Below are 25,419 nucleotides of genomic sequence, written 5' to 3' on the forward strand. Positions count from 1 at the left end.
ATCGTTCAAGACTCTGTACACCGTGTATGCCAGGCCTGTTTGGAACCCACACCTGGTCAAGCAGGTCAAGAAATTAGAGAAAGTGTAAAGGTTTGTAACAAGGCTGGTTCCAGAGGTAAAGGGAATGTCCTACGAAGAAAGATTAAAGGAAATCGGCCTGACGACACTGGAGGACAGGAGGGTCAGGGGAAACATGATCACGACATACAAAATAGTGCGAGGAATAGATAAGGTGGACAGAGACAGGATGTTCCAGAGATGGGACACAGACACAAGAGGTCACAATAGGAAGTTGAAGACATATGAGTCAAATGGATGTGAGGAAGCATTTCTTCAGTCACAGAGTTGTCAGGAAGTGGAATAGTCTGGCAAGTGATGAAGTGGAGGAAGGAACCATACAAAGTTTTAAGACGAGGTATGATATAGCTCATGGAGCAGGGAGAGAGAGAACCTAGTAGCGACCAGTGAAGAGGCGGGGCCAGGAGCTGAGTATCGACCCCTGCAACCACAATTAGGTGAGTAACATATATGTAAATTACCTAGGATAACCCCCATAAATCAGACAAACTAAAATAAGTTTGTTTAGGCACAGGTACACATAAGTACAATTGTCATACATAGTGTAAATTACCTAGGATAACCCCCTAAAAAAGTCAGATCAAGTGACTTATTTCCAGTGGAGTTCTTGATTTCCACTGTGCCTAACTTCATACACAACTCACGAAATCGTAATGACACGATTGCAAACAAACCATATCACGGATGGGGATAGAACCCGCGATCAGAGTCTCAAAACTCCAGACCGTCGCGTTAGCCACTGGGCCAGCTAGCCACAATAAGATTCATCCAAATGAACATTAAAATGGTATAAAATACCGACAGATTGTTAGGTAAGACACATATGCAACAGTTAGGTATCTTTATTTTGAAACGTTTCGCCTACACAGTAGGCTTCTTCAGTCGAGTACAGAAAAGTTGATAGAAGCAGAAGATACTTGAAGACGATGTAATCAGTCCATCACCCTTAAAGTTTTGAGATGGTCAGTCCCTCAGTCTGGAGAAGAGCATTGTTCCGTTGTCTGAAACAATATGAAATTGAAGTGACAGAATCGGGCCTTATATAGTGCCAGGAGGTGAGACGTAGGTTGAACGGCTGGGTTTGAGAAGGACCTGCCCTCCCAAATCAACCTACGTCTCACCTCCTGGCACTATATAAGGCCCGATTCTGTCACTTCAATTTCATATTGTTTCAGACAACGGAACAATGCTCTTCTCCAGACTGAGGGACTGACCATCTCAAAACTTTAAGGGTGATGGACTGATTACATCGTCTTCAAGTATCTTCTGCTTCTATCAACTTTTCTGTACTCGACTGAAGAAGCCTACTGTGTAGGCGAAACGTTTCAAAATAAAGATACCTAACTGTTGCATATGTGTCTTACCTAACAATCTGTCGGTATTTTATACCATTTTAATGTTCATTCTGTCAGACACTGCAACACAGGGGTATCTTGGTACAGACCATCTACTTCGACAACCTCTACTAGTGAGAACGGCTGGGTTTGAGAAGGACCTGCCCTCCCAAATCAACCTACGTCTCACCTCCTGGCACTATATAAGGCCCGATTCTGTCACTTCAATTTCATATTGTTTCAGACAACGGAACAATGCTCTTCTCCAGACTGAGGGACTGACCATCTCAAAACTTTAAGGGTGATGGACTGATTACATCGTCTTCAAGTATCTTCTGCTTCTATCAACTTTTCTGTACTCGACTGAAGAAGCCTACTGTGTAGGCGAAACGTTTCAAAATAAAGATACCTAACTGTTGCATATGTGTCTTACCTAACAAGATTCATCCAAACATGCACCGTGGCCTGGTCACCGCCCGGGTAGCGGGAGGGGGGGGGGGTGACCCCGAAACCCTCTCCAGGTATATCTCCATGCAACCCTTATAATATATAGCAAAATACCTCATTGTTAATGATGTGATATCTGAAATCTTGAGGTTGTATCCACATTTTGCATCGACTAAAGTCTTCATAGAGATTACAACACAATAGCATGTGGGGTTCCCCAGGGTAGTATTCTGGGTCCTTTACTATTTTTGTGTCATGTAAATGACATGCCTATCAGTGCCAGGTGTAAACTTCTATTACATGCAGATGACAGTGCTCTGTTAGTGTCAGGTAAAGACCCAAATGATTAGTAGACAACAAATTATCATTATACCTCGGGAAAACGGAAGCCATATTCTCTGGCATGGGTAAATAATGGGGACTCCATCATTTCAGTAACTTCAGTGAAATATCTAGGAATTCCCTTTGACCCAAGAATGTCAGAACTAATAGGAAACAGTGTAGTAAAGAAAGCGAATGCCAGACTAAAGTTCCTCTACAGAAAGGCACAGTGTCTCTCTATTGAGGCTCGCAGAACCCATCTTGGTTAGGTTAGTTAATTAATTGGATTTAAAGCCTGTCGACAACAAAAGTCACTAAGTCTGCATGCATCGTTGAACTTCATATTGTTTTCTGCAGTGGGCTGCAGAAAACAATATGAAGTTCAACGATGAGAAATTTCAATTACTCAGATATGGTAAACACGAGGAAATTAAATCTTCATCAGAGTACAAAACAAATTCTGGCCACAAAATAGAGCGAAACACCAACGTCAAAGACCTGGGAGTGATCATGTCGGAGGATCTCACCTTCAAGGACCATAACATTGTATCAATCGCATCTGCTAGAAAAATGACAGGATGGATAATGAGAACCTTCAAAACTAGGGAGGCTAAGCCCATGATGACACTCTTCAGATCACTTGTTCTATCTAGGCTGGAATATTGCTGCACACTAACAGCACCTTTCAAGGCAGGTGAAATTGCTGACCTAGAAAATGTACAGAGAACCTTCACGGCGCGCATAACGGAGATAAAACACCTCAGTTACTGGGAGCGCTTGAGGTTCCTAAACCTGTATTCCCTGGAACGCAGGCGGGAGAGATACATGATTATATACACCTGGAAAATCCTAGAGGGACTAGTACCGAACTTGCACACGAAAATCACTCACTACGAAAGCAAAAGACTTGGCAGACGATGCAACATCCCCCCAATGAAAAGCAGGGGTGTCACTAGCACGTTAAGAGACCATACAATAAGTGTCAGGGGCCCGAGACTGTTCAACTGCCTCCCAGCATACATAAGGGGGATTACCAACAGACCCCTGGCAGTCTTCCAGCTGGCACTGGACAAGCACCTAAAGTTGGTTCCTGATCAGCCGGGCTGTGGCTCGTACGTTGGATTGCGTGCAGCCAGCAGTAACAGCCTGGTTGATCAGGCTCTGATCCACCAGGAGGCCTGGTCACAGACCGGGCCGCGGAGGCATTGACCCCCGGAACTCTCTCCAGGTAAACTCCAGGTAATGCTCGGGTGTTGGCAAGAGGTGTGGGGTTAAAAGATAAAGAATCTAACGCAAAGTGGGAGTTGTCACAGTTGCTCTTTGCTGATGACACTGTGCTTTTGGAAGATTCTGAAGAGAAGTTGCAGAGGTTGGTTGATGAGTTTAGTAGGGTATGTAAGAGAAGGAAGTTAAAACTGAATATAGGAAAGAGTAAGGTGATGAGGATAACAAAAAAAATAGGTAATGGAAGATTGGAGGGAGAGAGTATGGAGGAGGTGAATGTGTTCAGTTATTTGGTAGTGGACGTGTCAGCAGATGGGTCTATGAAAGATGAGGTGAATCATAGAACTGACGAGGGGAAAAAGGTGAGTGGTGCACTAAGGGGTCTGTGGAGACAAAGAAGTTTATCCATGAAAGCAAAGAGGGGAATGTATGACAGTATAGTTATACAAGCGTTCTTTTATGAGTGTGAGGCATGGGTTGTGAATGTTGCAACAAGGAGAAGGCTGGAGGCAGTGGAGATGTCATGTCTAAGGGCAATGTGTGGTGTGAATATAATTCAGAGAATCCATAGTTTGAAGATTAGGAGGAGGTGTGGGATTACCAAAACTATTATCCAGAGGGCTGAGAAGGGGTTATTGAGATGGTTTGGACATGTAGAGAGGATGGAACGAAATAGAATGACTTCGAGAGTATACAAATCTGTAGTGGAGGGAAGGTTTGGCCTAGGAAAGGTTGGAGGGAGGGGATAAAGGAGGCTTTGTGTGCGAGGGGTTTGGACTTCCAGCAAGCGTGTGTGAGAGTGTTAGACAGGAGCGAATAGAGACAAATGATTTTTAGGACTCGACGTGCTGTTGGAGTGTAAGAAGGTGACATTTATGAAGGGATTCAGAGGAACCAGCAGGCCGGACTTGAGTCCTGGAGATGGGAAATACAGTGTCTGCACTCTGAAGGAGGGGTGTTAATGTTGCAGTTTTATAACTGTAGTGTAAGCATGCCTCTGGCAAGACAGTGATGGAGTGAATGACGAAAGCTTTTATTTCTCGGGTCACCTGGCTTCGAGGGTAGCGGCCGATGTGTTAATAAATAAATATAATTGTTTTTAGTTTTAATAATCATTACTAATTATTAGTAAATCTATTAGCTAGATATTACAAGAACCTCAATGGAAATGTCTCTTTGATTGACATTTTTGGATTGTCTTAGGTAATTTATATAATGTTACTAGGTGAGACAATTTAATTTGTCCAAAAAATTGTGCAATTGTAAGTAAATAAACTTATATATTTAAAGAATAAATTGTACTAATGTGACATTGTAAATTATACTTGGAGTTTACCTGGAGAGAGTTCCGGGGGTCAACGCCCCCGCGGCCCGGTCTGTGACCAGGCCTCCTGGTGGATCAGAGCCTGATCAACCAGGCTGTTACTGCTGGCTGCACGCAAACCAACGTACGAGCCACAGCCCGGCTGGTCAGGAACCGACTTTAGGTGCTTGTCCAGTGCCAGCTTGAAGACTGCCAGGGGTCTGTTGGTAATCCCCCTTATGTGTGCTGGGAGGCAGTTGAACAGTCTCGGGCCCCTGACACTTATTGTATGGTCTCTTAACGTGCTAGTGACACCCCTGCTTTTCATTGGGGGGATGTTGCATCGTCTGCCAAGTCTTTTGCTTTCGTAGTGAGTGATTTTCGTGTGCAAGTTCGGTACTAGTCCCTCTAGGATTTTCCAGGTGTATATAATCATGTATCTCTCCCGCCTGCGTTCCAGGGAATACAGGTTTAGGAACTTCAAGCGCTCCCAGTAATTGAGGTGTTTTATCTCCGTTATGCGCGCCGTGAATGTTCTCTGTACATTTTCTAGGTCAGCAATTTCACCTGCCTTGAAAGGTGCTGTTAGTGTGCAGCAATATTCCAGCCTAGATAGAACAAGTGACCTGAAGAGTGTCATCATGGGCTTGGCCTCCCTAGTTTTGAAGGTTCTCATTATCCATCCTGTCATTTTTCTAGCAGATGCGATTGATACAATGTTATGGTCCTTGAAGGTGAGATCCTCTGACATGATCACTCCCAGGTCTTTGACGTTGGTGTTTCGCTCTATTTTGTGGCCAGAATTTGTTTTGTACTCTGATGAAGATTTAATTTCCTCGTGTTTACCATATCTGAGTAATTGAAATTTCTCATCGTTGAACTTCATATTGTTTTCTGCAGCCCACTGAAAGATTTGGTTGATGTCCGCCTGGAGCCTTGCAGTGTCTGTAATGGAAGACACTGTCATGCAGATTCGGGTGTCATCTGCAAAGGAAGACACGGTGCTGTGGCTGACATCCTTGTCTATGTCGGATATGAGGATGAGGAACAAGATGGGAGCGAGTACTGTGCCTTGTGGAACAGAGCTTTTCACCGTAGCTGCCTCGGACTTTACTCTGTTGACGACTACTCTCTGTGTTCTGTTAGTGAGGAAATTATAGATCCATCGACCGACTTTTCCTGTTATTCCTTTACCACGCATTTTGTGCGCTATTACGCCATGGTCACACTTGTCGAAGGCTTTTGCAAAGTCTGTATATATTACATCTGCATTCTTTTTGTCTTCTAGTGCATTTAGGACCTTGTCGTAGTGATCCAATAGTTGAGACAGACAGGAGCGACCTGTTCTAAACCCATGTTGCCCTGGGTTGTGTAACTGATGGGTTTCTAGATGGGTGGTGATCTTGCTTCTTAGGACCCTTACTAATTGAGATTTTTTTTTTACCTCTTCTCTACTATAAATATTAGTAATTATAATATTTTGGTTAGCTCTCTATTTTTAGAATGTATAATAATGAATAATTAAAATTTACCACTCCATAACTTTATGTCTACTTTCAAGTAGTGTGTAAGCATTTATTAGTCTGCTCGAATTGCTCAGGCATGTTAGTAGCTTTCTTTTAACTTAACAACATTTTAGAAAACGTAAATCACACATTGTAACCTTTGCAAAGAAATAAAATTTGTATTTGTACATGGAAAAGGAAGACTAAATGTGGCGGAAACTGTTGGTGGCCCTTAGAAACCCAACAAGACCCCAACAACAACGAGAGATAACATACGCAATTTGAGCCTTTTGAAGCAAAAAAAAAATAAGTTTACCCTTTAGACAAGATGAACCAGGCAGAGATCCGTAAGCTCATCCCAGCCATTCGCGTAACAATTAGTGCAAAACACAAGAAGTTTTCTAATCCTAAAGGCCCTGAAGGTAGGCTGCACAAACTAAGGAACAACGTCTCGGACCTCGTGAAAAATGAAAGGATTGAATTGAACTATTTCCGAGCTGATGAGGCCAGGGGCTATGCTGAACGGGTAAGATTTTTCTGCTATTTTGGTTATTCCTTTTGGGAGAATGTTTCTTAACATGTTTTGATGTGTACTTTGGTACACTTCTGGGAGCTGTACAGCTATTTAATAATTAATAATAATAATAATAATTATTATTATTATTATTATTGCGTTTATGGGGAGAACTAAACCTATAGGGATCATGCAGTGTCACGGGGAAATGGAAGAATTCAGGCTTGATTTAAGAAATTGGAGCATTGGTCTAATTCCTTAGATCAAGAGCCCCTCACCAACATCAAGGAACCTTCTTTGAGGGGACAACTGTTTAAGCCCCAGTCCCAGTCAGGTCTTTGATCTGTCAGAAGTCTGATCTTTTTTCTACTGGCAGAGTTCCCCTACATATAAATTAAGTAAAACTATCATGATGACACTCTTCAGGTCACTTGTTCTATCTAGGCTGGAATATTGCTGCACACTAACAGCACCTTTCAAGGCAGGTGAAATTGCTGACCTAGAAAATGTACAGAGAACCTTCACGGCGCGCATAACGGAGATAAAACACCTCAATTACTGGGAGCGCTTGAGGTTCCTGAACCTGTATTCCCGGGAACGCAGGCGGGAGAGATACATGATTATATACACCTGGAAAATCCTAGAGGGACTAGTACCGAACTTGCACACGAAAATCACTCACTACGAAAGCAAAAGACTTGGCAGACGATGCAACATCCCCCCAATGAAAAGCAGGGGTGTCACTAGCACGTTAAGAGACCATACAATAAGTGTCAGGGGCCCGAGACTGTTCAACTGCCTCCCAGCATACATAAGGGGGATTACCAACAGACCCCTGGCAGTCTTCAAGCTGGCACTGGACAAGCACCTAAAGTCGGTTCCTGACCAGCCGGGCTGTGGCTCGTACGTTGGTTTGCATGCAGCCAGCAGTAACAGCCTGGTTGATCAGGCTCAGATCCACCAGGAGGCCTGGTCACAGACCGGGCCGTGGGGGCGTTGATCCCCGGAACTCTCTCCAGGTAAACTCCAGGTAATCAGCAAGCACTAGCCTAGCATAATCTACCTTAAGCCTAAATGATGTTGGATAACTTTTTATATTTTAACAATTATTATTATTATTATTATTATAATCAAGGGGGAAGCGCTAAACCCGGAGGATTATACAGCACCTGGGGGGGGATGTGGAAGGCATTCAGGCTTAATTCGGGGAACTGGAGCACAGATCCAATTCCCTAAATCAAGAGCCCCTCACCAACATCAAGGAACCTTCCTTGAGGGGTATATTTTAACAAGTCCCTGAACCTTCTGCCTGGAGACTTCACTGACATTGATGAGTTGAAAAGTCAGAGGCTTCATCTGCACCATAAGTGACACTTCCTTCAAAAATAAGTAATCTTTTTTCTTTCTTAAGGGTGCTGTGCCACCCATATGGATTTAGTTCTTTCCCTTAAATGTAATACTGTAATAATTATAAATGCTTTATTTAAGAAACTAATTTGTAACCAACAGATTTTAACTGTTAGTTTCCAAATCACTTGACCCATTGGATTTATATGTATGTACGTATCTCCAACATCTGTTAAATCAAGGATTTATTGTATTTCTTAAATAAAATAAATTATTTGTTTAAACCATCTATAATTATGAATAAAATAATAATTTCTGACATGAAAATGTCCTGTCAAATTAACATGACCTTAATACATCCATATATGCTCTAAAATCTGTCGTCTCTTTTAGGATAAGTGTATGAAATTGATATTCATCACAAATGTTAAGATTGTTGATTTAAAATACATGTACCTGCTGATAATTATTATTGCTTTACAGCTCATTGCAGATGCCATTAAGTATGGAGACTGTCACAGACCTACAATGGAGATGGCTGACTTCTGGCTCACCGAAAAGCAGCTTATTCACAAATTATTCAAAGTTGGTGCATAAAATATTCAGTTTTATCACAGCAAAAAAAGAGAATGAGTGTGTAGGTGGACTGTTTGCTGGGTATTCATGTGTGGCTGGATGATTGGAGCGTACTAACATGTAGCACTACACCACTGAATTCATAAAAGCTGTGCCAATTTGTAATGCTTAAAATACTGTAAAAGTTAATATTAAAATGTATATGAGCAAATTAAAAATTAACCCTTACTAAACTTGCCTCCATGATTGTATGGCAGGATTTCCAGAAACCTTTTATGTTGGGGCCTAAGAACTGAAAATATTGTAATTCTGGTGGAGCACAGTATAGTATGTAGTACAATTCCTATCTTTATGAAACTACATTCTTGTCAAGTGAAGCATTTCAAAAGTAAAAAAAAAAAAAAAAAAAGGTGATACTATTAGGCCACAAATAATAAAATACTTATTAAGGAGTTCTGTGTTGCAGTATTTTATCCTGAGGCTTGATTAATATATGATGAAATTTTGAATTTTTTTAAATTTGATTTCTCATTTGAGAAACTATTAATATAAGTTCGTTAACATTTGGTAAATGTGCTCTAAAACAAATATTTTATACTTTTATTATTGTTAATAATAATATTATTATTATTATTATTATTTTCACAAGAAGTGCTAAACCCATAGACATCATACAGCACCTGGGGAATGGGAGGTAATCAGGTTTTACATGAGGGGTAGCTCTGATTCCATGAATTGAGAGTCTATCACTAGCATCAAGACAAGAAAATACTTTGGAACTACAGTAGTACCTCGAATAACTCCCAGCTCGAACAATTTGGTATTCAAATGCTTTGTTTGGTAAAAAAAATCACTTGGTAGTTGACCGCTTGCTCGGCACTCGACCAAACAAACATGACCTGCCAGAACTTTGCTGTAAACTATTTCGGGTTTCTTTGCATTTTCTGTTTTTTTTTTATATTATTTGTATAAATAAGTCACCATGGGGCCTAAGAATATTAGTGATAACAGTAAACCAAAAAGAAAATTGGTTTGTTACAACAGAGATGAAAAAAAACTCGTAGTGAAATGTGAAAGCAGTGCCCACATGTCTGATCTTGTTACCAAGTTTCATATGGCGAAATCTATGATATCTACAATTACTAAAAAATAAAGAGGCCATTAAAAAGGCTAATGTTGCAAAAGGAGTGAAAGCAGTTACGAAACAAAGACCACAAACAATTGAAGAGGTTGAGAAATTGTTGTTGATTTGGATCATTGAAAAACAGTTAACTGGTGATAGTGTTTCTGAGACCTTCATTTGCGAAAAAGCAAAACATCTGCACTCCGATCTCTTGAAAAACACTCCTGGAATGAGTACTGATACAGGTAGTGAAGTGTTCAAAGCATGCTAGGCTTGTAAACTTTGTGTTAAAATGGTTTTGTAAGTGTAATTTTGGGGGTCTGAAGTGGATTAATCTAATTTATGTTAATCCTCATGGGAAAAATTTGTTCAGTACTCGAATAGCCTTCTGGAATGAATTAAGTTCAAGTACTGAGGTTCACAAATAACCCGCACACAGAAGAGAGGAGCTTATGACGACGTTTCGGTGCGGGTTATTTGTGTATTGTTTCAGTCACGGTATTGTGCCTTTTTTGTTATTTACTGAGGTACTACTGTATATCCTAAATTATTTTATTTTAATACTGTGGTTAAACAAATTATCTACATATGCAATTTAATACATTGTATCATATACCCCCGACCGGGGTATGGTTCATGAGTTATAAGTTTTTTTTCATGCTTTAACACTTTAAGGCAATGAAAATGTATCTTTTACCTTGCCTTATGTGATTTGCTTCCACCACATTTTCTTTGTTGCTGTTTACTCATATTATTTTAAAGCATTAAATCCTAAAAATTCATTTTTTTATGAATTATTATTATTATAATCAAGGGGGAAGCGCTAAACCCGGAGGATTATACAGCGCCTGGGGGGGGAATGTGGAAGGCATTCAGGCTTAATTCGGGGAACTGGAGCACAGATCCAATTCCCTAAATCAAGAGCCCCTCACCAACATCAAGGAACCTTCCTTGAGGGGATTTTTTTTTTTTTTATGAAGAGCTAGTGTTTGTTGACGTCATTGCCATGGGAAGCCTGCCATTTTGTAAGCAACTAGTTATTATTTTTAATCAGTGAGATGCACTAAACCTGTAGGGGTCATACAATGCCTGGCAAAGCAACCAGGTTCAATCCTAAGAAAGGGAGGATAAGTCCAGAATCAGCTGGTTAGGCAGCAAAGCTCAATACTGTCTAGTAAAACAGTTTTCTTGATAAACTAACAGAAATTTTGAACTTTTTGTCACCCCTCAAGGGAGGTTCCTTGATGCTGGTGAGGGGCTCTTGATCTAGGGAATTGGATCTGTACTCCAGTTTCCTAAATTAAGACTGAATACCTTCCCCCCACCACAGGTACTGTATAATCCTATGGGTTTAGCACTTCCCCATGATTGTGATAATAATAATGAGCTTTATGTCTCAGTTTACTTACCTGTCTTGAGCTATTACTCCACTCATAATATTGCTTTAAAAACTAAGAAATTTCAAGTTTTTGTCTCGGTTTACTTGTCTAGAGCTCATACTTCACTTATAAAACTGCTTTAAACTTCCACTATCAAAAGTCTTTTGGTAGCTATTTATCAACACTTATTCATCCTTGTGTGTATGTGCTCTGTTTGGACACTGTCCTGCAGGTTGATTGATAATTGACTCACTGCAGTAGCATATTTTCTTGATGTTAAACATTATTTGTTTGTATATATTTTCAGGTTTTAGTCCCACGTTACAAGGATACAGAGACTTCTTACACACGATTATACAAAGCTCCAAACATATACCCAGGCTGCTTTTATGAACGGTCTGTCCTAGAACTACGAGGTATGTGAATGTTTTGTTAATCATCTTTGTAGAAGTGCTGAATTTGTTCTATTTATAACTTATATGGGTTGTCATTGTTGATCCTTAAACCTGGGTGCATCATATGTATATGCATTACTGGCTGACTGGGAGCTGCATATACTGTACTGGGTATTCACTATATATGCAGCAATCCCAGTACAGTACAGCCTTTGCCTGTATCACCAAGTTCTTTCATTGGCTTATCAGTTTGCTCTGTAAAAGGTTTCACATCTTATGATCTAAGATACAAAGACCAAGTAAAAAAACACTAGTCATATATGCAAAATACACAATTTCATTGCCAAGTTGCCTGTTAAGTTACAATATATTTATCAAACTTCATTATGTGACAAAACTGTTTTTATTATTTTTCAGTTTTTGTATTCTAGCTTTATTCAGTTTTATATTCTCTACAATCTTGTAATAAAAATATTTTTTAAATTTTTTCAAAATAATGCCCATAGCATGACTGTCAAGGCTCTAATCTGTGCATAGTTTAAAGGGTTATAGGCATTGGAGGGAGGGGGTAAAGGAGGTTTTGTGTGCAAGGAGCTTGGACTTCCAGTGATTGTGTGTGAGTATGTTAGATAGGAGCGAGTGGAGGCAAATGGATTTTATGACTTGACATGCTGTTGGAGTGTGAGCAAAGTAACATTTACAAAGGAATACAGGGAAACCAGTTAGCTGGACTTGAGTCCTGGAGGTGGGCAGTACAGTGCCTGCACTCTAAAGGAGGGGTGGAGATATGTTCTAGTTTTTGAACTGTAGTATTATCACACCTCTGGCAAGATGGTGATGGAGTGAGTGATGACAAAAATGTTTTTTTTCTTTTTCGGATCACCGTGCTTATGTAGGAAACAGCCATTTAAAAAAAAAGACATGAAATCAGTAGGCATGATTAATGATGTCAAAGGTTAATTATGTATTGTATTTAAATATTAATAGCTGGGAAGACTACCATTGAATGAATGGTGGTAAATGTTTCCTGTTTTTGGATCACCCTACCTTGGTGGGTCATGGTTTGTTAAAAAATAAGTGTTATTGCTCCTTGAATTTCGTACTGTACCATTCATATTTAATACCAAATAGCTAATTTTAATTTAGGTACCAGAAGTTTGTGGATATGGGAAAATGGGTGGAGGAGGCAAGAGGAGCAATTGGTGGAATGACAAGGAAAAGACAGTGGTAAGGGAGAAAAAGCGAGTATATGTGAGATTTTTATAAGTGGAAGTGATAAAAGAAGGGTGAAGTATAATGGAGAGTAAAAGAGAGGTTAAGAGTGGTGAATGGTGTGTATTGAGGCATCTTTGGAGATAAAGAACATTATCCATGGAGGCAAAAATGGGAATGTATCAGAGTATAGTGATACCCATATGCTTAATATGGGTGCGAAGCATGGATTTTAAATGTTGCAGTGAGGAGGAGACTGGAGGCAATGGAAATTTTGTATTTGAGGGCAATGTGTGGTGTGAATATTATACAGTGAATTTGTAGTTTGGAGATTAGGAGAGGTGTGGGGTTACTAAAAGTATTATCTAGAAAGCTGAGGAGGGCTTATTAAGGTGGTTTGGACATTTATAGAGGATGAAACAAAATAGTGGAAGGAGAGTGGGATAGGGGCCATCCTAGGAAACGTTGTAGGGAGGGGTAAAGAAGGTTTTTTTATGCAAGGGCTTTTAACATCCAGTAGGCCTCGTAGGAGACAATCAGTGTTTTTTTTTTTTTTTTTCAACAAGTCGGTCGTCTCCCACTGAGGCAGGGTGTTAGAAAAAAAACCTTAACTTTCTTCAGAAATAAACGATTTCTTAAATGCTTCTCAAATTGAAATTACATGTATATATATAGAATACAGTAATATTAATTTGGGCATTATTTTGAGTTTTGGCAGGTATAATAATGTCAGCAATTATTGGCAGAATCAACTCTTTGTGGATGCTAACTCGCTAAAAATTGCATTGTCTTTACTCCAGATAACCCATTTCCTCCACTTGAAAAAAAGACTTCGTCACAAAACTGGCTGCTCAACATTTTACTGGAAGAGGCACATAAGGAATACAAAGAAAAGAAATGCGCAGAAGAAAGCGAAACTTGTAATTGAAGTAATGTTTATAGTACAGAATTCAGAGCCTCTCAGTACAAGGCAGGATTGAACAAATCATCTTTGAAACATACTGAACATCTGAACTTCAAATCTGTGGATAATACAAGTCTTTAAAAAAAATCACATTAATTATAGGTAACTTTGTTTAGATCAAGCTGTCAGTCACAAGTGCTGAACCCATGTGGGTCAGTCAGGACTAGACATTGTATGTACTGTGTTTAATCTCCATTAACAGTCATGATCAATATTTTGAATACCTAAACTGTAAATAAAAATGTGAAAAATAATTGTGTTTATCATCAAATATATCCAGATAACTGTAGGGAAGGTGTATTTTCTAGCAAGTCAGATTTACAAAGGGATACATGATACTGGCAAAATATTGTAGTTTAGTGCATTTTAATAAAATTGGAGTTGTAAACTAAATAAATGGTAGTGTGTGTGTGTAAGGGAGGAAAAGTTAGCATATGAGAGGTTTTTACAAAGTATAAGTGATGCAAGGAGGGAGAGTATATGGAAAGAAAAAGAGGTTAAGAAAGTGGTGAAGCAATGTAAAAAGAGAGCAAATGAGAGAGTGGGTGAGATTTATCAACAAATTTTGTTGAAAATAAGAAAAAGCTTTGGAGTGAGATTAATAAGCTGAGAAAGCCTAAGGAACGAATGGATTTGACAGTTAAAAATAGGAGAAGAGACTTAGTAAATGGAGAGTTAGAGGTGTGGGATTAAAAGATAAAAGAATTTAACACAAAGTGTGAGTTGTTACAGTTGCTCTTTGCTGATGATACTGTGCTTTTGGTAGATTCTAAAGAGAAGTTGCAGAGGTTGGTTGATGAGTTTGGTAGGGTATGTAAAAGAAGGAAACTAAAAATGAATATAGGAAAGAGTAGGTGATGAGGATAACAAAACACTTAGGTAACAGAAAAAGGGGAGTGGTGCACTAAGGAGTCTGTGGAGACAAAGAATTTTATCCACGAAAGCAAAGAGGGGAATGTATGAGAGTATAGTTACACAAGCGCTCTTGTATGGGTGTGAGGCATTTGTTGTGAATGTTGCAACAAGGGGAAGGCTAGAGGCAATGGAGATGTCATGTCTAAGGGCAATGTGTGGTGTGAATATAATGCAGAGAATCTGTAGTTTGGAGATTAGGAGGAGGTGTGGGACTATCTAAATTATTATCCAGAGGGCTGAGGAGGGGTTACTGAGATGGCTTGGACATGTACAGAGGATGGAACGAAACAGAATGACCTCAAGAGTATACAAATCTGAAGCGGAGGGAAGGTGGGGTAGGGGTTGGCCTAGGAAAGGTTGGAGGAAGGGGTTAAAGGAGGTTTTGTGTACGAGGGGCTTGGATTTCCAGCAAGCATGTGTGTGTGTGTGTTAGACAGGAGCGAATGGAGACAAATGGTTTTTAGGACTTGATGTGCTGTTGCAGTGTAAGCAAAGTAACACTTGTGAAAGGATCCAGGGAAACCGGCAGGCCGGACTTGAGTCTTGGAGATGGGAAGTACAGTGCTGCACTCTGAAGGTGGGGTGTTAATGTTGCAGTTTTATAACTGTAGTGTGAGCACGCTTCTGGCAAGATAGTGATGGAGTGAATGATGATCAAAGTTTGTCTTTTTCGGACCACCCTACCTTGGTGGGAAATGGCCGATGTGTTAATAAAAAAAATAATTAGAGGTATCGGGAACATGGAGGGAATATTTTGAGGAATTGCTAAATGTTGATGAAGATAGGGAAGCTATGATTTCGTATATAGGGTAAGGAGGAATAACATCTTGTAGGAGTGAAAAAGAGCTAGCTGTGAGTGTGGGGAAGTTCGTGAGGCAGTGGGTAGAATGAAAGGGGGTAAAGCAGCTGGGATTGATGGGGTAAAGATAGAAATGTTAAAAGTAGGTGGGGATATAGTTTTGGAGTGGTTGGTGCTATTACTTAATATATGTATGGAAGAGGGTAAGGTACCTAGGGACTGGCAGAGAGCATGCATAGTTCCTTTGTATAAAGGCAAAAGAGACAAGAGAGAGTGCAAAAATTATAGGGGAATAAGTCTGTTGAGTTCTAGGTAGTAGGTTGGTAGACAGCAACCGCCCAGGGAGGTACTACCGTCCTGCCAAGTGAGTGTAAAACGGAAGCCTGTAATTGTTTTACATGATGGTAGGATTGCTGGTGTCCTTTTTTCTGTCTCATGAACATGCAAAATTTCAGGTACGTCTTGCTACTTCTACTTACACTCAGGTCACACTACACATACATGTACAAGCGTATATATACATACCCCTCTGGGTTTTCTTCTATTTTCTTTCTAGTTCTTGTTCTTGTTTATTTCCTCTTATCTCCATGGGGAAGTGGAACAGAATTCTTCCTCCGTAGGTCATGCGTGTTGTAAGAGGCAACTAAAATGCCGGGAGCAAGGGGCTAGTAACCCCTTCTCCTGTATATATTACTAAATTTGAAAGGAGAAACTTTGTTTTTTTCTTTTGGGCCACCCCGCCTCGGTGGGATACGGCCGGTGTGTTGAAAATAAGAAAACATGCAAGATTTCAAGTACGTCTTGCTACTTCTACTTACACTCAGGTCACACTACACATACATGTACAAACATATATATATACACACCCATCTGGGTTTTTTTCTATTTTCTTTCTAGATCTTGTTCTTGTTTATTTCCACTTACCTCCATGGGGAAGTGGAACAGAATTCTTCCTCCGTAAGCCATGCGTGTTGAAAGAGGCGACTAAAATGCCGGGAGCAAGGGGCTAGTAACCTCTTCTCCTGTATATATTACTAAATGTAAAAGGAGAAACTTTCGTTTTTCCTTTTGGGCCACCCCACCTCGGTGGGATACGGCCGGTGTGTTGAACGAAGAAAGAAGAAGTCTGTTGAGTATACCTGGTAAAGTGTATGGTAGAGTTAGTATTGAAAGAACTAAGAGTAAGACAAAGAGTAGGATAGCAAATGAACAAGGAGGCCTTAGGAAAGGTAGGCGGTTTATAGACCAAGTGTTTACAGTGAAACATATAGGTGAACAGTGTTTAGATAGGGGTAAAGACGTTTTTGTGGCATTTATGGATTTGGAAAAGGCATATAACAGGGTGGATAGGGGGGCAATGTAGCAAATGTTGCAGGTGTATGGAATAGGAGGTAGGTTACATAAAGCAGTGAAGAGTTTTTATGAGGATAGTGAGGCTCAGTTTAGAGTATGTAGGAGAGAGGGAGATTATTTCCCAGTAAAAGTAGGCCTTAGACAAGGATGTGTGATGTCACCGTGGTTGTTCAATATATTTATAGATGGGGTTGTACGGGTCTTGGCGAGAGGTATGGGGTTAAAAGATAAAGAATTTAACACAAAGTGGGAGTTGTCACAGTTGCTCTTTGCTGATGACACTGTGCTTTCGGGAGATTCTGAAGAGAAGTTGCAGAGGTTGGTGGATGAGTGTGGTAATGTAAAAGAAGAAAATTAAAAGTGAATATACGAAAGAGTAAGGTGATGAGTATAACAAAAAGATTAGGTGACGAAAAATTGGATATCAGATTGGAGAGAGGGAGTGTGGAGGTGGTGAATGTATTCAGATATTTAGGAGTGGACATGTCAGCAGATGGGTCTATGAAGGATGAGGTGAATCATGGGACTGATGAGAGGAAAAGGGTGAGTGGTGCACTTAGGAGTCTGTAGAGACAAAGAACTTTGTCCATGGAAGCAAAGAGGGAAATGTATGAGAGTATAGTTATACCAACACTCTTATATGGGTGTGAGGCATGGGTGGTGAATGTTGCAACAAGGAGAAGGCTGGAGGCAGTGGCGATGTCATGTCTGAGGGTAATGTGTGGTTTGAATATAATGCAGAGAATTCGTAGTTTGGAAATTAGGAGGTGTGGGATTACTAAAACTATTATCCAGAGGGCTGAGAAGGGATTGTTGAGGTGGTTTGGACATGTAGAGAGGGTGGAACAAAATAGAATGACTTCAAGCGTGTATAAATCTGTAGTGGAGGGGAGGCGGGGTAGGGGTCAGCCTAGGAAAGGTTGGAGGGACGGAGTAAAGGAGGTTTGGTGTGCAAGGGGCTTGGACTTCCAGCAAGCATGCATGAGCATATTTGATAGGAGTGAATGGAAACAAATGGTTTTAATACTTGACGTGCTGTTGGAGTGTGAGCAAAGTAACATTTATGAAGGGATTCAAGGAAACCAGCAGGCCAGACTTGAGTCCTGGAGATGGGAAGTACAGTGTCTGCACTCTGAAGGAGGGGTGTTAATGTTGCAGTTTTGTAAATGTAGTGTAGGCATGCCTCTAGCAAGACAGTGATGGAATGAATGATGGTGAAATTTTTTCTTTTTCAGGCCACCCTGCCTTGGTGGGAATTGGCTTATGTGTTAATAAAAATTAAAATACTAAGTACTAAACTCACAAGGGTAATACAGCACTGATTTGTTGGGAAAAGGTTTGAGCTTAAAAGATACTGAATCATATATAAATTTAGAGTTCTCAGTTTTGCTTCCTGCTGATGTCAGTGCTGTAGAAAGATTTGGAAGTAAAGCTGCAGAGGATGTTGGAGTGTGCAAGGGTGTGGAAAAGAAAGAAGTTAAAAGTAAACATGCAACAATAGTGCTATGATAAAAAAATAATCTAGGCAATGAAACCCCCTTTATATGGGGTTCCTGCCACAGTGAAAGGGCTCTTGATCCATGGAATTTGACCTCTTCCTCAGATCAAATCTGAATACCTCAACCCTTCTCTCCATTAGGCCTCATTATTGGAGAAATTTTCCTTTGTAAAATCCAGCTCCTAGAGGAAAAATGGACCACTATCAGCCCTGGTCTAATGTAGCTTGTATTAGTATACAGACTTTTCATAAGTGCAAAAAAAATTATACCTTAGTACATTGTAAACAAAAATTGCAATATATCAATAAGTAATATACCACATATAAAGAATGTGTGCATGTGTCATTCTTATGTTTTTAAGCATGTCAAATTACTCAAATATAAGTAATTGAATTCAAAGGAATTTTGAACCTAAAACGCACCAGTCACTGATAGGGCTTTAGCTATCGCTGAAGTCATAGACGACTTTGGAGCACAAGCCTGGCGCACACTCATCTCCCAGCTGTGCAACAGCATAGTGAGACTGCAGTGAGGAGGCATGTTCTGCAGTCTGACCAGCATACTTTCTCTAATGCTTTTCAAAAAATCTGTAGTTTGATAATCTACAGCCAATAAGTCACAACGAGGAGGTTTTTCTGGATACTTAGCTGGAACTGTAAGAGTAAGAGGAGGAACACAGGGAAGGTTGGGATCATCAAGTTGACATATAAGAGTTAACTCATCACTTCCAGGGGGCATCTGGCAGTCTAAATTTACTCTGAATCGAGCATTAAGCCGAGCTACCTCTCCTTGGACAATATCACTGATGTTTGGTGTCTCCGGTGGAGGTTGAAGAGGGTTGTCCCGTTTAGAGTGCTTTGCTGGATAGGTGACATAAGTTGGACCCAGCAGCACTGACAATGCAGGGGAAATTGTTCGATGTAATGTATGAGCAGCGCATGGAGACTTTAGAACAGTGTTCAGAGCTTCTTCAAGGTTAGCAATGCAGGTCTCCATATTTGGTGGTACAGGTGCTTCAATTTCAGCATCACGATGAATATCCAACTTCTCCAGAACTCTTTCACACTTCAACAGTGTATCCATTGGCATTCGCCGCGTAGGATTTTGCAGCATATCATGAAGCTGTTTCATTTTCTTAGATTTTTCTGCATCTTCATTTCCAATTCTTTGAATCATGCGACGTAAAGGAACAACATATTTACTGAGTTGACGCACTTTTTCCCTGTAAGCAGCATCTTCTACCTGACTACTGGATGCTGACTGAGCAGCAGGGGAAGGCTGCTGAGTTTGTCCAGGAGTGTTGATCATTCCACCAGGAGAAGGAGCTCCGAGGTGGCTAGCATTTCTACTCATACCTCCACTATTACTCCCACCAACAGGTGAGGGCACCATGCTAGATGATGGTGAGGGAGATACAAATGCAGGTGATGGCTGACTGTTTGGAGCAGATAATGGGGGAGCTGGTGAAGCACTTGTCGGTGTGGGTGTTCCTTGACGTGGAAACCCAGGAGAGGGAACACGTGGCTGCATAGTACCTGTGCCACGGCCTACATTACTAACTAACTGGCCAGCGACTGGTCCAATTTGTGTTGTACCTCCACTCTGACCTGTAATAGTCATTTGCAGTTGGTTAATTTTCCCTGGCTGAGAAATTGGACCCATTGTCATCACTGTTTGTTTTTTATTTACACCTGGCATTTGCATCTCATTTATTCGTTGCCGATTATTAGCTGACCAACTACCCATATCTGCTCCCTGATTTGTTATGTTAGGTGGCATCGGTTGCCCAATTCTTGGTGCACCTTGCATATTTACCTGCTGAGCAGCCATTAAGGTGGGAGTGGTTGGACCAGTTACAACTGGCCCACCTGGTCCACCCATCTGACCGCCTGGACCAGTCATCTGACCGCCAGGCCCTGGGTGACGTGTCAAGACTTCTGCAAGGTGAGGGTTATTATTCTGAGGGTTGCTATTCTGAGCCAACTCTCGCATGTGCATTACAATACGTCCTATGCACTGGAGATATTCATCTTTCTTGGTGGCCCTTTGGAACACCTGTAAAATTATATGCTCTTATTATCTTTATTCCAAATTAAAATAAATACACAGTAAAATTTAAAAGTTTCCTCTGCAAACAATTAATGGAATACAGAATATTGATACTCCATGATTATAATAATAATACTCCATGATTATAATAATAATATACATACTATGTATCAAATTTATACAATATTGTACTTAAATTCATATACCTTTACACTGTATTACTATAAAAAATGTAAATGAAACATATATACACTGCAAAAGAAAAACCTGTAATATTTTTTATATTTCTGTCTAAAATATATCATACCCTTCAGAGTACAAGATAAAAACAGGTAGATAATAGCTGAAGGGTTAAAGAATTTAATAATGGTGAAAACACAACAGAATAGTAGAATATGACAACTATTAACAAGCTAGCCATCTTCAAATCAATTGAAAATAAAAGTAGGAAGGTGCAAAATTCTGAGTCATGTAGGTATACTTATAGATCCATGAAAAAGATCACCTTACGGCTAACAGATCATGAGAAAGAAAATGCAGCTACAATACTCTAGGACATAACAGATGAATAAAAAGTGCAAGATTTAAAAAAATGGGGATAAAAAATTAACAATCCTCTGATATTTAAAATTATAATACCTGAAGTTCTAACTCATGAGCATTCCTGTGATTACCAGGTGGAGTCTGTCGAATGAGTTCTTCCAACTGGGCAACAACTCTCTGGCGGAAGTTCCAGGATTTCCAGTCATCTCCCATTGTTCTTGTTTACTGTAACAAAATAACACATAAGAACAATGGCACTAATGCAATATTCTTCATATGCATGTAATTCTTCATATGCATGTACTGTACATGTACTACATAAGCACTGAATGGACACACACATTTATGAATTGAAATAAATTCCTCAATAAAAAATAAATCGGTACAAATTTAGAATAGATGGTCACAACGTCGTGGTTGGAACAATTCATCAGAACTCTACACTTAGGAGAGGCACCATAATCCTGGTTTTGCTTCTGTAGATGCCTGTTTTTCTCAATACAGTATTGGTGAAGGCTCTAGTCTTCAGGTCTAGCTCTACCTGTGTTATCCTCTCCACCCCTGGCTAGTTTCTACTCCAGCCATACCCCCTGCCCTGCAGTCCTGTTTGACCCTAGTGGGTTTAGCGCTTCTTTTTTATTATAATAATAATAATCTAGTCTTCAGAACTCTCACGATTAAAAAATCTCCACCGCTGTTTTTAATTATGTTCTACGTATTCTATACACTTGCAACACCTGCTCTGCTACATTGCTTTCTTGTCTACCCTATGATACGCTTTTTCTAAATCTATAAATGCAACAAACATTCCCTTACCTCTACCTAAGTAATGGTCACTTCTGCGTTTCATTGTAAACATTTGGTATATGGGTATATGTAGATAATTGTAAATGTATGTCTATATATATGCATGTCTATATCTGTATGTATATGTGATTTGTTAAAAAAAAAAAAATTATATATCCCCAATCCTTTTTAAATCCTTGTTCCTCTGCAATCCTACTTCCTTTCTTACTCCAAACTTTTTTTAATAGTAATTCTACAGCACAAGTTGTGTAAATCATCAAGAATCTCACTTGAAGTGATGCCAAACTAATAAAGACAGAATAAAATGGTATTAATCTTATATGTCGAACTAAATATCACCTAAACCCAACGGGTGGGTTATCCTAGAATAATCTTCACATACGTTACCATATAAGCAAACTTTATACTATAACGGTATAATTATACTATAACGATATAACTGTAAAAATTATGTATAAAAACCTTAATTAAAAAAAAAAAAAGCTTACTAGCCAACGAAAACTCGAGACACTGTTGTTGTTGTTGTTGTTAAGGGCTACTAAAACTTACTTGTTAAGGAATGGAAGGTCACAATACACAAGTAACTTGCACTTAGGAGACTGAAACTTATGACAACTTTTCGGTCTGGCTTGCACCATTAACCAGTTAATGGTTCAAGTCGGACCAAACTTAAGAGATTGAAACTTATGATAACGTTTCGGTCTGACTTGGACCATTAACCAGGCCCAAATGGAAATAAGTCTCTCTGTCTGACTTTTTCGGGTTATCCTAGGTTCTCTACATATATGCTGCTATATATGATAATCTATGTAACTGTATTTATGTATACCTGAATAAATTTACTTATTTACTTAACCAGTTAATGGTTCAAGTCGGACCAAACTTAGGAGACTGAAAGTTATGACAACCTTTCGGTCTGACTTGGACCATTAACCAGTTAATAGTCCAAATCAAACCGAAACGTCGTCATAAGTTTCAGTTTATATCAGCGAGTCATTTGTGTATTACTCCTTGAGTTGCTGGTTTTGTGTGGGCTACGTCGCTAGTTTATTGTGAATCCCATGCTCACCCTGTGAGTAGAAGCGTAAAAAACAGGTCTTTATCTGACACCACCGGACATAGTTCCATCACAAGAAAACCTGCTGCTACTGTGGAAAATACTGTATATATTTTCCGGAAATACGGTAATTTATAGGTGAATAGATGCCCTATATTGTATTTTTAAAAGAAGTATGTTATCGAAAATGGGAAACCTGCGGCTGGGGAGGGCAGTCGCCATTGTTAATTTGAATTGGATACAACGTTAGTGTAATGGGAAGGAATTTTCGTGTTCTAGAGGTTAAAATTGGGCTGACACCTCTCAAATAGGAGGCGAAATTGTTGGATGTGCATTCCTGCATAACTTGAGATATCAGGCGACTGGGCAAGACAGCTCCAGGAACCTCAGATAAGTCTGTTATGTTATAACTCTGGCCAGTTGTTATTTTCATGTATAGACAGTGAGGTTTTCTGAGTATGATACAACTTAATCTCCAGTCAAATTGGTGAGTGTTATGATTAAGATATATTCTCCTTCTGTTATATAAATGTGTGTATATACTATAATCCTTTTTTTAATTTTAATATACAGTCCACAAATTTATACATTTACCAGCATTCCTGGTGATGTATATTTCATTTAATTAATAGGTCCAGAGCAACTTGTGGATATGACAGTGGTAGGTATCGAAGGGGGACATTTTTTGCGACTTAGGTGTCCCAAATTCCTACTTGTCTAACTAATAAATAATAATTATCTATGTTCATTTACTGTTATGTATATAATGATACATTCAGATAAATGCAATTTTCCACAGCTACTATTATATATTTTTTATGGTATACAGTTCCCACAAGCTAATAAATAAGACACAGTAGCAACCCTTGTGTGTCTGTACTACAGAAATGTTTGTCCTGCACAGCAGGCTTCTTATGTATAGCACACAGTAAAAGTAATTGTGACGTTATCAAACACCTTCGGTAGTAGGTATCAGTGGAAGGTATTCCAGGGTCAACACCCCCCATCCTTGACCCGGTTCATGACTAGGCCTCGTAGTGGATCTGGGCCTGATCAACCAGGCTGTTACTGTTGGCCGCACGTAGACCAACGTACGAGCCACATCCCGGCTGATCAGGTACTGTAGGTGTCTGTCCAGCTCCCTCTTTGAAGACAGCAAGGAGTCTATTGGTGAACCCCTTATGTATGCTGGGAGGCATTTGAACAGTCTTGAGCCCCTGACACTTATTGTGTTATCTCTTAGCAGGGGTGTCACTAGCACGTTAAGAGACCATACAATAAGTGTCAGGGGCCCGAGACTGTTCAACTGCCTCCCAGCATACATAAGGGGGATTACCAACAGACCCCTGGCAGTCTTCAAGCTGGCACTGGACAAGCACCTAAAGTCGGTTCCTGACCAGCCGGGCTGTGGCTCGTACGTTGGTTTGCGTGCAGCCAACAGCAACAGCCTGGTTGATCAGGCTCTGATCCACCAGGAGGCCTGGTCACAGACCGGGCCGCGGGGGCGTTGACCCCCGGAACTCCAGGTAAACTCCAGGTAAACTCATGGCGCCCCTACTTTTCATTGGGGGATATTGCACCACTTGCCCAGTCTTTTGCCTTCGTAGGGAGTGATTTCCGTGTGTAGATTTCGGACATGTTTCTAGAGTTTTAGTGTTTTTTGCATCCGACTGAAGCCTGCTGAGCAGGCGAGACGTTTTGGTAATAAAGATATTCAAGTGTTACTAATCTGTCTCATTCATAAACCTGCTGATATGTTGAGGGACTGATTACCTTATTATTTACCTCTTCTTCAGTCTTCTCTTTTGTCTCTGAATTTATCATATTCATGTAGGTTTGCCAGGACGGGTCCTGGCCAGAATCTTCTCCATGTATTAATAAAGCCACTGGTTGGCAAAACATCTACAAAATAAAGATTCCCAGATGCTGCACATGTGTCTAAATCTTCAGCTTGTCGGTACTGCAAACCATTGATGTAATAAGAACATAAATGGAGGAACACTGCAGCAGGTCTCCTGGTTCATACCTGGCTGGTGATGCCCGGGGCCAACTCCTTGACTGTATGCCCCAAAGACTCAAGTATAAAGTCTAGTACTGAGAAATATTATGAGAAAGGGAGATATTTTGAATATGTAAACACAGATGAAACATGAAATAAACAGTTTATTCGATTCAAAGGTGTGTCAACCAAATTTATTAAGTTCTTTTCCCCAAATGATACCTCCTGTCAGGACACACTTGAACTACTTCACTTTTACATCAGCTGTGAGAATTTTTTTTCAATGGTTATTAAAGCCAGGTTGGCCAGTCACTCATGTGACATTCAAGACCTCAGATATATTTTTATTAATTTCAGTTTTGAAAATGACTTTTCACAACTTGCAACTGAAAATATGATTATAAGCAGTAATGTGTATGAGACACACAGCATGAGAGAGACATCCCTCCCATACTGCAGTCAAGACTCCACAACATCTTTACCATCAGGGGTAATTCTGTTCCCTCCAGCTAGAAGGAGCATCACGAAATCAATAATTTCGTCATATAACTGAATGGCTGCCACATCATCATCATAATCATTTGCAAAGTCTGGCATTCATGAACGTGACCAGATCTACCTGGAGTTCATTACCTTTATAACTTGCTCAGCTATCAAAACTTTGGGGCCCAGTCCC

General features: G+C 40.0%; 2 protein-coding genes across 2 annotated transcripts; one reads left to right on the forward strand and one right to left on the reverse strand.

The window, feature by feature from the left end:
- The first annotated feature begins 6,428 nt into the window (after window positions 1–6,428).
- On the forward strand, window positions 6,429–13,976 carry mRpL17 (mitochondrial ribosomal protein L17). The gene is made up of 4 exons (XM_053785666.2): window positions 6,429–6,738; window positions 8,557–8,658; window positions 11,459–11,567; window positions 13,559–13,976. The coding sequence occupies exons 1-4, from the start codon at window positions 6,541–6,543 to the stop codon at window positions 13,684–13,686; spliced, it is 537 nt and encodes a 178-aa protein (XP_053641641.2). The 5' UTR covers window positions 6,429–6,540; the 3' UTR covers window positions 13,687–13,976.
- A 4,090-nt stretch (window positions 13,977–18,066) lies between these two features.
- On the reverse strand, window positions 18,067–22,217 carry LOC128695173 (mediator complex subunit 15). Its single transcript, XM_053785665.2, has 3 exons — window positions 22,176–22,217; window positions 20,977–21,105; window positions 18,067–20,343 (listed from the first exon to the last, which is right to left on the reverse strand). Exons 2-3 carry the CDS (start codon window positions 21,091–21,093, stop codon window positions 18,700–18,702), a joined length of 1,761 nt encoding a protein of 586 aa, XP_053641640.1. The 5' UTR covers window positions 21,094–21,105; window positions 22,176–22,217; the 3' UTR covers window positions 18,067–18,699.
- Between the last annotated feature and the right edge of the window lie 3,202 nt (window positions 22,218–25,419).

Source organism: Cherax quadricarinatus, chromosome 35 (genome assembly GCF_038502225.1).
Source record: "Cherax quadricarinatus isolate ZL_2023a chromosome 35, ASM3850222v1, whole genome shotgun sequence".
Lineage (NCBI taxonomy): Eukaryota > Metazoa > Arthropoda > Malacostraca > Decapoda > Parastacidae > Cherax > Cherax quadricarinatus.